The following is a 12,868-nucleotide window of genomic DNA, read 5'->3' as shown; positions in this document are numbered from 1 at the left end:
AAGATTAAAGACACTGAAATGAATGAGAGTGAAGTGATATTGTAATGATGTGAGCTGTTTGTGATCTGTTTTTGTGTCCTGTGTTTAGCTGGGCAATGAGATCGAGGACATCATGATGAGGCCTTCCACACTCATGAAGGAGCAGGTGGTGGAACTCAGCATCCAACTGAAGGGAGAGAACTACGACGACGCCCTGAGAGACCCCTCTAGCTTCTACTACCAACGCGTGGCCAAACATTTCACCCATAAGGTACAGTAGAGTTGGTATACTGCTCTCCCCGTGCAGGTTCTTGGTAAAAGCAATTGCTTGGTCCCGTCCCTTTTGACACCCGCTTTTGTTTTTGTTTCCTTACTTTTGACATACAGGATGTACACTGAGTGTACAAAACATTAGGAACACCTTCCTAATATTGAGTTGCACCTCCGTTTGCCCTCAGAACAGCCTCAATTCGTCATGGCATGGACTCTACAAGGTGTCGAAAGTGTTCCACAGGGATGCTGCCCCATGTTGACTCCAATACTTTCCACAGTTGTGTCAAGTTGGCTGGATGTCCTTTGGGTGGTGGACCATTCTAGATACACATGGGAAACTGTTACGTTGCAGTTCTTGAAACACTCAAACCGGTGTTCCTAATATTTTGTACAGTGTATTTTACATGATTAACTCTTGTGTGTACAGAGTACAAACAGAAAGTTCGGAAGAGGTTGAAAGATATATTTATATATATTCTACTGTATCTATTTACTGTAATCAGCTTTCGAATGTTGTACTGGTTGTCCAGGCTTGCCAGCTATATACTGTATTCACTAAAGAGCGAACAGGAAGAAAGCTGCCTGTAAAAATCAGAGGTACACCAGTCAGTGTGACAGCTCTGGAAACATGTCCTCTGCTGTGAACCCACAGTGACGGACAGTGTATTCCCATTGCTGGATGTTGCCACCTCACATTTTGGCCTTTTCTCCGGCAGAGCCCGAGTTTATGTCAGAGCAGAGGCCATTAGTTAGACACATGGACTGTGTCTCAAATGGCTGCCTATTTCCCAATATAGTGCAGTGCTTTTGACCAGGGCCTGATCAGAGCCCCATGGAGCTCGGGTCAAAAGTAGTGCACTAAATAGGGAATAGGGTGCCATTTGAGATGCAGACATACAGAGAGGATGAATAAGTAAACAACAGGACAGAGCCTTACTGCTCCTGGCCAAGAGGGGAAAGAAGGGAGGTGGCACAGATCCTAGAGGATAGCTTTAGCACACAGACAGCACGACACAGACTTGGACAGGGGACTGACTTAATTTTTGTCTATACTGCAGTAATTGTTCATACTATGTGGTCCTGGACTGAGAATGATATTGCTAACTAGTGGCGTAAAGGATTCACAGTACTGCTGTAGACCCAGGCATGTCTGGCGAACAGGGTGGATCTTTTTCATTCTCCTGAGAAAAACTCCTACATGACGTGGTAATTAACTAAGTGTGTTTTCTTTTCATCATTCTCATCTAGATTGAAGATGCATTTGAAAGGTTACCAGGATTCAAGAAGGTCTTTGTAGTTGAATTCAGGTAAGCGTCATTAACAGCTACAAATCCATTGATCTACTACCTATAAATCATACTATTTAATTGAACAGGCAATATGCTATTTCAATATCAAGTTCTAATATTTCTTTGTCTTTTCCAAATGTGTCCAGGCCTCAGAAGGACCTCCAAAGGTAAGCATATTTTCTTTCTTCTGACCCAAATAACTGTCTCACAAGGTTTACATCCAATTGGCGACAGATGTTCATGTGAATATTCTAAAATCTGCATAAAAACCACATGCTTGTTGAGGATAAAACGCTGTGCGTGATGATGTAGTGCACATGGAAATAACTTTTGCGGTTAAATTCCCATGTACTGAATAAAAAATACAAGTTAAATGGGTTTCCCTCACAACTCTAATGATGTTTTTTTCACCACAAATGTTGTGTTATATAGTGAATGTGCCCACTATGGTTTTGGCATGTGCACTCTAACCAACAGATAGCATATACAACAGGCTACTTTAATGATGAGATTGTTATGATAATCATTTTTATTTGTCAAACGGCAGCCAGCCAAGCATCGATCATCATGTCACCAGAATAAGACCCTCAATATTTATCAATATATGCACATAAAGGGGTTTCCGCCGCCATATCTCGCATAATTAATTCCCACCCTGTCTAGCGGATTTGTTTTGTCGCCAGATTTGCTGTTCCCATCAGGCCTGTCGTGACATTTTTAATCCAACATGTACTTTACTCGCATAAAAAGGATGGCTGGAAACCTGGTTACTGTTAATGCATTCACATGTCAGGATTTATGGCTCCTAAATCCATGACAACGACCACTGACACGCACATTACAGTTGATGACGTCCTGGAGAGTGCTGTAATAACAGGCTAGATACCTGTGTGAAAGTGCACTGGAGCATGATAAATCCATCTCATTGCGATGCTATCACTCCCAGTTCAACCATTATGACTGCACAGTTGAGCTAACCCAAATCCCACTGAGTCTATCTCACATGTATATCTACTAATGGGATATGCATGTGCAGCTGTGTCTGGCTGAGCCAAAGAACCAAGCCTTTACCGTACCTACTGCATGGTTAGATGTTTTCTGCTTCCTTGCCACAGTCTTCAGGTCAGTTGTTCCACACTATGTTTACCAGCATTACAAGCATACTTCCAATGCCTGTCAATCATTATAGCTCAGTGCATCGGCACCATTGCAGACACGAAAAGCACAAAAAATGAAGCTAAAACGTGCGATTCCTTTTGGCTACATGTCACATTGGACTTCTATGTGTTTTCTATTAGTTGGCGTCTTTATATTACACGAGTTCTGCAATGGACTTTGTTCCAATTTACAGTTAATGGCCTTGCAATGGTCAATCACCCCCTAAGTGGGGTAAGCCCCATCGCTCACCCCGCTGGCCCCCTGCCAGTCATGATGATGAGATTAAAGGCAGAGCTTTATGACAAGATCAATTTTCTCCTGACTGTCAACCAGTACGGCGGCTCCAGGCCAGATTCCCCCATGGGTTTAGTCCCGCACTGGTTTCCCCTACAAACTGGCATCGTGGAAAACTAAACGTTGCGAGCACAGTGAGGCCTTTAAACCACCTTCGGCTCTCCACGGTTTGTTCTGCAGGTCATATAAAGCCCTGTTAGCATGCAGCATTTAAACTGAGCTGCCAGGGAATTAGAGCTGAAGGAGAATTGGGGAGAAAGTGAAGATGGTCATAAACTGATCAGGTTCTCCCACACTAGGGGGAAATATTATGCCTCAGAACACAGTATCTAGATTAGGATAAGGACCACTTTACAGGTCCAATGCAGCCGTTTTTATCTCAATATCAAATCATTTCTGGGTAACAATTAAGTACCTTTCTGTGATTGTTTTCAGTTAAAATAGTCAAAAATAAACAAAAATATCTTCTTAGCAAAGAGCAATTTCTCAAGCGAGAATTTCCCTAGGACTGTCTGGGAGTGGTCTGAGTTAGGAGGGGAAAACTGAAAACTAGCTGGTATTGGCAGAGAGGTTTGAAACTCTCTTTCTAATTGTTCTATTAAAAAATGTACCGCATGGTGATGTAACCTTGGAAAGGTATAAGCTCCATACCAACAGGCAGAAATTTCAGGCTGTCTTTTTAAACAGCTCTTATACTTAAAGGGCATTATCATAATTTTCACAATTTCACGGTAAAATTCCAACCTCATTGTGTGGAAATATCTATAAAACACAGGAAAATCACGTTTTTGACTGCACTGTGCCTAAACTAGGACCTCTTTAAGCTAGGACCTCTGTAATAATTAAGCTAGGACCTCTTTAAGCTAGGACCTCTGTAATAATTAAGCTAGGACATCTTTAAGCTAGGACCGGTTTAACCAACCCTGGTGGGTAAACTCACACAATCACTAATTATGTTTTCACAGCACTTTCCCTAATTTTTATGTCTTGTTTTAAGTGTTTTTTTCAGCTCTAATAATGTTTTATTACGTCCAACATGACATGATGTCTTACTATGTGGCATCTATTCAACAGACTGGGAATCACTTGTGATCCCTATGAGAGCATTATGACTGCATTATAATTCATTATACCTGTGGGCTCAAAGTAAAGTGTAACAATCATTTCTACTTGAGACATTTGAGCCATGCAACCTTATCCAAGATGAGGGCACCCCTCTCTGTTCCTCAATGTGTCTCTCTGTTCCTCAATGTGTCTCTCTGTTCCTCAATGTGTCTCTCTGTTCCTCAATGTGTCTCTCTGTTCCTTATTGTGTCTCTCTGTTCCTCAATGTGTCTCTCTGTTCCTCAATGTGTCTCTCTGTTCCTTATTGTGTCTCTCTGTTCCTCAATGTGTCTCTCTGTTCCTTATTGTGTCTCTCTGTTCCTCAATGTGTCTCTCTGTTCCTCAATGTGTCTCTCTGTTCCTTATTGTGTCTCTCTGTTCCTCAATGTGTCTCTCTGTTCCTCAATGTGTCTCTCTGTTCCTTATTGTGTCTCTCTGTTCCTCAATGTGTCTCTCTGTTCCTCAATGTGTCTCTCTGTTCCTCAATGTGTCTCTCTGTTCCTCAGTATCTCTCTCTCTGTTACTCAATGTGTTTCTCTCTGGTCCTCAATGTGTCTCTCTCTCTGTTCCTCAATGTGTCTCTCTCTCTGTTCCTCAATGTGTCTCTTCTGTTCCTCAATGTGTCTCTCCATTCCTCAATGTGTCTCTCTCTCTCTCTCTATCAAATGAATGTTGTTCCTCTAGGGGTATGTTGTCTGTGGTAGTCCACTACGCAGTGACTCTGGAGGTGGACGGGGCAGGCATCAGTAACGACACCATGGACTACATCAACCTCCAGTCCAACGTGGTGGAGAAGTCTTACCGTGACGCCGTTGAACGCCCCACCGTGGTCTACACCATAACAGACTTCCGAAACTACATCACTGAAGCCCTGCACAAGGAGAACTTCATGAGCAACACCACTCTGGATGTAGACCCTGACTCACTGCAGCTAGAGCGAGGTAGGTCTACAGACCGGCTGAACTGTACAACAGGGGGTCATGAACTTTGGTCCTAGAGAGCTACATTATGAGAAGGCTTTTATTCCAGCCCAGAACTAACACACTTAACCAGACTAATAATAGTATTGAGGATTAGTTGATCTGGTACAATTAAGTGTGTTAGTGCTGAAACAAAAGCTTGCTCAGAGAGGAGCGCTCCAGGAACAGGGTTGGCGACCACTGCTAAATAAGGGTTTAGTCCTGGGATTTGTGTGAAATGGTAAAAGGGTCCTCCAGTTGATTTGTGTATGACTGTTTTATTTTCCAGTTGATCACTTGTTTCTGGGAGGGAGACCCACCACCAAACCAGAAGAGTCCAATGACATGATGGTGAGTGAGTGTCAGTTCACTGCTCCACATTGTCCTGAGGAACATTGTGCATTGCATAACAATATAGTCAACTGAATATGTAGTTGATGGCATTGCTAGTTCAATGTGTGTTGGTGTGGAGGCTACACTAAAATGAATGCAATGAAAATCATTTGTTGCTAAAGTTGCTTTGGATAATGGAATTCATACCCAGCTGTCTCAGTTCAGTAAAAGTCTGTAAAAATAGTCAAGTCCATTTTCCACAAAACTATTCTCAAGACGCAAGTCAGCATGCCATATTAAGCAAACAGTTGTGTTCAATCACTAAGAAATATAGAAAGAAATCTGGTTTGAGTGGAAATATGACATGAATTTATTACGCCGAATGATCCACTTTTCTCATAGACGGCACTGTAATTACAAAGACACATTTGACTGGAAACAAACTTAATAATCTCAGAATTTACTCCCTAAATTATTTCCTATTTTTTCTCATCCCTTTATTAAACTGATTTACAATCTTGTTTTGGCTGAATGGCGTTGTCTAATTTGTCTTGACTACCATATGTTCTCTCTCATTCTCTCAGGTAATGGCAAGCTTCCTAGGGTCTAACACAGGCACAAGGCAGTTACTGGTAGTTAAAGATAAGCACATCTGAAGTCCATTCGTTATTAAATGGGTCCACTTTGACCAAACAGAACTTTATTGTTGTCCTTAGGGCATAACACAACGTTTTGTTTATCCTGTGGTGAAAGACAATGACGCTCTGCTCATTTGTGAACACAACCCGGTTTGACGGTCTCACTGAGTCACATGGCTGTTTGCAGGAAGCCCATTTTCATTGTGGAAGATGAAGTGTGTGTGTGTTTCTCTGTCCCTTGAGCAGAAGATACTAATACAGAACATATGTTGAGGTTAAAAGGCCTGTGTTGTTGCATTCATTCATATAGGGCATCTGTTGCTAGCGATATATATGTGAATTTCATGTTTCTGAATATTTACTTTGTGAAGCACACATATCAAGGGCTACATCTGTATTTGCTACAACTCAACCTTGTGAGAGAGAAACACTCTGCTACAACTCAACCTTGTGAGAGAGAAACACTCTGCTACAACTCAACCTTGTGAGAGAGAAACACTCTGCTACAACTCAACCTTGTGAGAGAGAAAACACAACTAATCTGCAGCTGCAGCTAGGGAGGCACAGAGGGCTGGCTTTCGTGTCCAAATGTATCTTCTGCGTGCCAGTGCAATTTCTTTCCACTGAAGTTAGTCCGGATAGAAGAAGGATGAATTTCCACTGTAATTCATTGAAGATGTTGAGGATCATTTTTTTTCTCCACTTTGACTTCTATAAGGACTGTTGAATGTATACATGATCATGTCTGTCATCCTATGCATGTGCTTTTTGATCTGTGCATGGGAAAATATAGGTATTTTTGCATTTATGTATGCATGGGTGGTGTAGGTCTATGTAGGTCTATGTAAGTCTATGTAGGTCTATGTACTGTAGTTGCGTGTGTCCATCCTTGGGGCATGGCCAGCCCAGGTGTATCGTCCGGGCAATTCCCGTATAGATAGATGATTTAGGATTATCTTTCCTTTAGCCAGCCTAATCCAGGTATATTCTTGGCATTTTCTATGTTTGCCGTGTCTGCCAGCCTCCCGTTTGGGCTAAAGGTAGACAACAATACACGTGGACGTTAATTTAAGTGGGAGTTACTAGACATACATTTCTCTTACGTTAGTAGAATGTAAGAATAATTTCATTGCACTTTTATCAACCTTTGTCTTTTCTTCCTGGTGTGTCAGGACAATGTTCTGGCTGCTGAGAAACCACCAGATGCTCCTGGCCAAGACTTGGATGTCAGCGACATCTTCCTGAAGAAGGATGATTTCCTGTTTCCTGTGGACCTTTTGAAGGGCTCCGGGAGCGTTGTGGCCAGTGAAAATGATGTGTTCGTTCTGGATGAAACCACCTTGCCACCCAGCACCACTGCTGTCCCTGCAGAGCGTGAGCAGTCCTGTTTCTACCTCCTAAATAAAGACACGACATTCACATCACCTTGTATACTGTCAACCACGCAGTAACACACAACACAAAAAAACACATTCAAATCTGATTTAATAGAGTTTTGAAACCATTTATCCATTGTTAATCTCATGGATTCTCCTCTATTCTGTGTTTTCACTCTGTTTCCCTTCACTGAAGAGAAGGGAGATTCCATGTTCCAGTAACAAACCATGTGTTTTTCCTGTTTTTCTAGATAATGGAAATATTGAAGAAGAGGGATTTCTTCTCAGCAACACTCAGCAAGACTCTCATACTCCCGATGGGAATGGTGTGGTCGGTGCTGGAGGCTCCTCTACCTCCTCCCCTTCACAACCACAGACCACAGAGGTCCCGGTCCCGGCACCTCCCAGAGTAGACCAAGATTTGGATGCTGGCTCTGGCTCCGGCTTCTCTGGGGATGACCAAGGGGCTGACGTCTTCCCATGGTTTCCCGTGACAACTGAGGAGACGGACTACATAGAGGAGGAGGAGGAGGAGGATTCTGTGGTGGGGGAGGTGCATTTACCAGATCCAGAAGTGGAACCGAAGGAGGAAGAGAAGAAGAAGGAGGAGGAGAAGGGAGAAGAGATCACCGAATCTGTCCTGACTGAATCTCCAGAGGATATGGGTCCTTTTGAGTTCCATCCAGAATCAGCCCCAGTTGAGGAAGAGCCACAACGGCCTTTCTTGGACAGACTGCCTGTGACCCAAGACATTAGTACCCGACCTGACTACACGACCACCGCTGAAGCCCCTGTGTTCTGGATTGCAGAGACCCTGACCGTGGAGCTCTCCATACAGACGCTGGAGGCCTCTGGGATGTATGACGATTATTACCCAAGCGAACCATTCACCATCATAGCACCAGTCACTGATTATCCCTATCCTCAGGTTTACACCACTGAGGCCCTCGTGTTGGAAGGGCCAGCAGCTGAGACCCATGGTTCTGTTGAGGAGCTGTCGGAGCCAACCAGTCCAATAGAGGTTGAACTCCCCACAGTCACAGAGTCACCTACCTTCATAGACATGGAGCTGTTCACAGTCAAGGAGTCCATCTTCGATATGATCACCGCCGAACCACCAGAGATCGAAGCCTTCACCGACAGACCTTTGCTCTTGGTGCCCGATCCTGAGGATGAAGACGGAGAGGTGGAGATCTTGGAGGAACAGGGGGCGGAGGTCGCAGAGCCCTTGGCCACACTACTCCCAGCTCTTGACATCTCAGAGGAGGACCTAGCTGAAGATGAAATATTTGTTGTGGCTGCAGGTACAGCAGCCCCGGAAGTCATAGAGTCTCATAGCATCTTATCCTCCGAGAAGGAATCTCCCTTCACTCGTATATCTGACTCTGTACCGGAAGAGGAGGAAGCCACACACCATCCAGCCACCACCGAAATAGCACCACATGGTGACATTGAAATCTCTGAGACACCAGAAATTGCCCCAACAATCCTACCTCCATTTTTCCAGCCCACATTCAGACCCACAGAAAACCTGCTTGAGGCAGCAGAAGAGTCAGATGTTAGCATTGAAGAAGGAGATGTTAGCATGGCGCTAGCACCCCCTTTCCCAGCTCATGACACATACGAACTAGAGGTCGGCACTTCAATCCAAGCTGTTGGAGACTACGCACCAGACTCACCCATGCCGGAAATTGACCTCACCTTCGACATGTATGACGGAACGAGTCACATGGACGGGGACAGCAGCGGGTACTCCAGCATCGCCCACGGATCAGACGTTGGCAGCATCGCCATGGCGAAGAGCCCTGGCAAGGATCTGATGGTGTTCTTCAGCCTGAGGGTGACCAACATGATGTTCTCTGAGGACCTCTTCAACAAGAGTTCCACAGAGTACAAAGCCCTGGAGCAGAGGTTCCTCGAACTGGTAAAGGATATATGGGGTTATCTGCAGTAACATTGGGGTATGGGGGCCATAAATTAATGTTCAGTATGCATAGAGACGGCCTACTCAAGTCCATTTTACCATTTTCATTGCTGTGAATATTGTAATATGTTGCATATAATGGATTCTGTAGTTGAACTTTCTAATTAACTGTTTCCATTGTTATTGGATTTGTCACAAGTCATACAGTACCTATGGGATACAGTATATCTTGGTGTTTTGGGAAGCATAAAGTAACAATGTCTCTTTCTCGTCTGTAGCTCGTCCCTTACCTGCAGTCCAACCTCAGCAACTTCCAGAATCTGGAGATCCTGAATTTCCGTAACGGCAGCATCGTGGTGAACAGCAGAATGAAGTTCGGGAAGCCCGTCTCTCGGGGGGTCACCAACACTGTCTACCTTATCCTAGAGGACTTCGCTAACTCAGCCTTCCAAACCATGAACCTCTCCATAGACAAATACTCACTGGATGTGGAATCAGGTAAACCTCAGCTGCAAACAAGTGATACTTGAGTCTTGAGTGATGTTATTCTGCAGTGAGAGTAGGAAATGTATGAAGTCATGTCAAAAAGTACTCATTGTTGTGAAGCATTTCCTGACAGTAATGTCCGTTTGGTGGATGATCTTCTATAGTTGAGGTTTCATTATTGGATCTTGATAGATGTGAAAGTCAACAACAGAAGCAATGGCACGCTGACCTAACCCAAATTTCTCACATTAACACATCAGCAGGAGATTGCTGTATTGAGTCATTGAAGTGAGATGACTCTCTAGCTATGAATCATGTTGTTTTCTTAACACTTTATAGCTCAAAGAGCCCACGAAAATAACATAACGATCTCAATGTGTCAATGGCTTTGATACTGTGGCCGCGGGGATGGTGATCTCATGTGGTTGGCACTTCTGTTTGGGCTAGGGTTGCAAAATTCTGGGAACTTCAAAAAAATTCCCTGGATTTACCAAAATTCCGGTTAGAGGATTCCAGGAATCAGGAGGGATTAAGCAGGAAATCCATAATCCTTCAACCAGGTCTTCTGGAAAACCTGGGAATTTTGCAACCCTCGTCTGGGCAGATGTAAAATGTGACCAGCAACAGTACTGTACAGTATGTGTGATAATGAGGATGAGTCACCATGGTGTTATTCTATAAGGCCGGCTGGGTCGTTACAGTATAATCTGTGTTGTAATCTGTCTGAGCCAATCATAATCATCTACTGTAACACTGATGCTTAATCATGTCACACATTACTGTAAGGTCTCCACAGGGCGTCAGATTAGAAAAAGACAAAGGTATTTGTTAAGGGTTAAGGTTAGAGTTAGAGAGTTAAGGTTGGAGTCAGAGATAGGGTTAGAATACTTCACTCTTTTCTAGAATGTTCCGATAGTGACAACTAAACTGCTCTGGGCACGTCATCATCAGCCAATTTACGACTAAAGTCTGAAAAATTCTAACATATATTTTTTGTGGTGTATTTATGTGTTATTTTAGAATTAGTGGGCTTTAACCACCATCACCAGCACAGTCAAACCCCCATCCCTGAGTCACCAGGTTCTCAGATGGTAGAACTGAGGTCACAAAAAACACGTTTGTTTATGTTTTCTTTGTCGTTGCCAGGCAACCAGGCAAACCCCTGCAAGTTCCAAGCGTGTAATGAGTATTCGATGTGCACGGTGAACCGCTGGTCCGGGGAGGCGGAGTGTGTGTGTGACGCGGGTTACTTCAGTGTGGACGGACTGCCGTGCCAGAGTATCTGTGACCTGCAGGAGGACTTCTGTCTCAACGATGGGAAGTGTGACGTCATCCCCGGCAAGGGAGCCATCTGCAGGTGGGTGGGAGTTCAGTTAAGGACACTGACATGATGAATTCACTATAGGGTTGTGTGTGTGTGTGTATGTGTGTGTTTGAGATGCATATGGTTCTAATGCTGTTCTGTGTGGTTCTAGATGTCGTGTAGGAGAGAATTGGTGGTACCGCGGGGAACACTGTGAGGAGTATGTGTCAGAACCTCTGGTGGTGGGCATCGCTATAGCGTCGGTGGCTGGCTTCCTATTGGTGGCCTCTGGGGCAATCTTCTTCCTGGCCAGGACTCTGAGGGACGGTTATGACAAGGAGGATTCAGAGGATCCTCTACGGTAAGCAGCAGACTCATAAACCCAGAGAGAGAAGGAGTAAATCAGATTATTTACCTGACCTCTTGGATATACAGATGAATTACGAAGTGTAATGGTTATTTAAGATATCACTGCAATGTTGCTTGTAGAGTAATGTTATCTGATAATATTTTGTCTTATCTTGCCTAATAACTACAGTACCAGTCAAAAGTTTGGACACACCTACTCATTCAAGGTTTTTATTTTTTATTTTTTTTCTACATTGAAGAATAGTAAGACATTAACATTATGAAATAACACATATGGAATCATGTAGTAACCAAACAAATCAAAATATATTTTATATTTGAGATTCTTCAAATAGCCATCCTTTGCCTTGATGACAGCTTTGCACACTCTTGGCATTCTCTCAACCAGCTTCACCTGGAATGCTTTTCCAACAGTCTTGAAGGAGTTCACCACATGTGCTGAGCACTTGTTGGCTGCTTTTCCTTCACTCTGCGGTCCAACTCATCCCAAACCATCTCAATTGGGTTGAGGTCGGGTGATTGTGGAGGCCAAGTCATCTTTTGCTGCACACCATCACTCTCCTTCTTGGTCAAATAGCCCTTACACAATCTGTTGATGTGTTGGGTCATTGTCCTGTTGAAAAACAAATGATAGTCCCACTAAGCGCAAACCAGATGGGATGGCGTATCACTGCAGAATGCAGTGGTAGCCATGCTGGTTAAGTGTGCCTTGAATTCTAAATAAATCACTGACAGTGTCACCAGCAAGGCACCCCACACCATCACACCTCCTCCTCTATGCTTCATGGTGGGAACCACACATGCGGAGATCATCCGTTCACCTACTCTGCGTCTCACAAAGACACGGCGGTTGGAACCAAAAATCTCAAATTTGGACTCATCAGACCAAAGGACAGGTTTCCACCGGTCTAATGTCCATTGCTCGTGTTTCTTGGCCAAAGCAAGTCTCTTCTTATTATTGGTGTCTTTAGTAGTGGTTTCTTTGCAGCACTTCGACCATGAAGGCCTGATTTATACAGTGTCCTCTGAACAGTTGACGTTGAGATGTGTCTGTTACTCGAACTCTGTAAAGCATTTATTTGGGCTACAATTTCTGAGGCTGGTAACTCTAATGAACTTATCCTCTGCAGCAGAAGTAACTCTGGGTCTTCCTTTCCTGTGGGGGTCCTCATGAGAGCCAGTTTCATCATAGCGCTTGATGGTTTTTGCGACTGCACTTGAAGAAACTTTCAAAGTTCTTGAAATGTTGCATTTTGACTGACCTTCATGTCTTATAGTAATGATGCTGTTGTTTATCTTTGCTTATTTGAGCTGTTCTTGCCATAATATGGGCTTGGTCTTTTACCGAATAGGGCTATCTTCTGTATACCACCCCTACCTTGT

General features: G+C 43.8%; 1 protein-coding gene across 1 annotated transcript in view; it reads left to right on the top strand.

The window, feature by feature from the left end:
* The window catches only part of LOC106574749 (interphotoreceptor matrix proteoglycan 2), a 32,317-nt gene that overhangs the window by 3,258 nt on the left and 16,191 nt on the right, over positions 1-12,868 (top strand). Inside the window, exons 3-12 of the mRNA XM_045699204.2 lie at positions 89-250; positions 1,501-1,559; positions 1,688-1,708; positions 4,782-5,038; positions 5,346-5,407; positions 7,200-7,401; positions 7,655-9,327; positions 9,606-9,825; positions 10,960-11,170; positions 11,289-11,477. Coding sequence (XP_045555160.2) covers positions 89-250; positions 1,501-1,559; positions 1,688-1,708; positions 4,782-5,038; positions 5,346-5,407; positions 7,200-7,401; positions 7,655-9,327; positions 9,606-9,825; positions 10,960-11,170; positions 11,289-11,477 — 3,056 coding nt within the window. The remainder of the gene's footprint in view (positions 1-88; positions 251-1,500; positions 1,560-1,687; positions 1,709-4,781; positions 5,039-5,345; positions 5,408-7,199; positions 7,402-7,654; positions 9,328-9,605; positions 9,826-10,959; positions 11,171-11,288; positions 11,478-12,868) is intronic.

The sequence above is a fragment of the Salmo salar genome, chromosome 17 (assembly GCF_965601325.2).
Source record: "Salmo salar chromosome 17, fSalSal1, whole genome shotgun sequence".
Lineage (NCBI taxonomy): Eukaryota > Metazoa > Chordata > Actinopteri > Salmoniformes > Salmonidae > Salmo > Salmo salar.
This window is presented reverse-complemented; position numbering and strand designations above follow the sequence as displayed.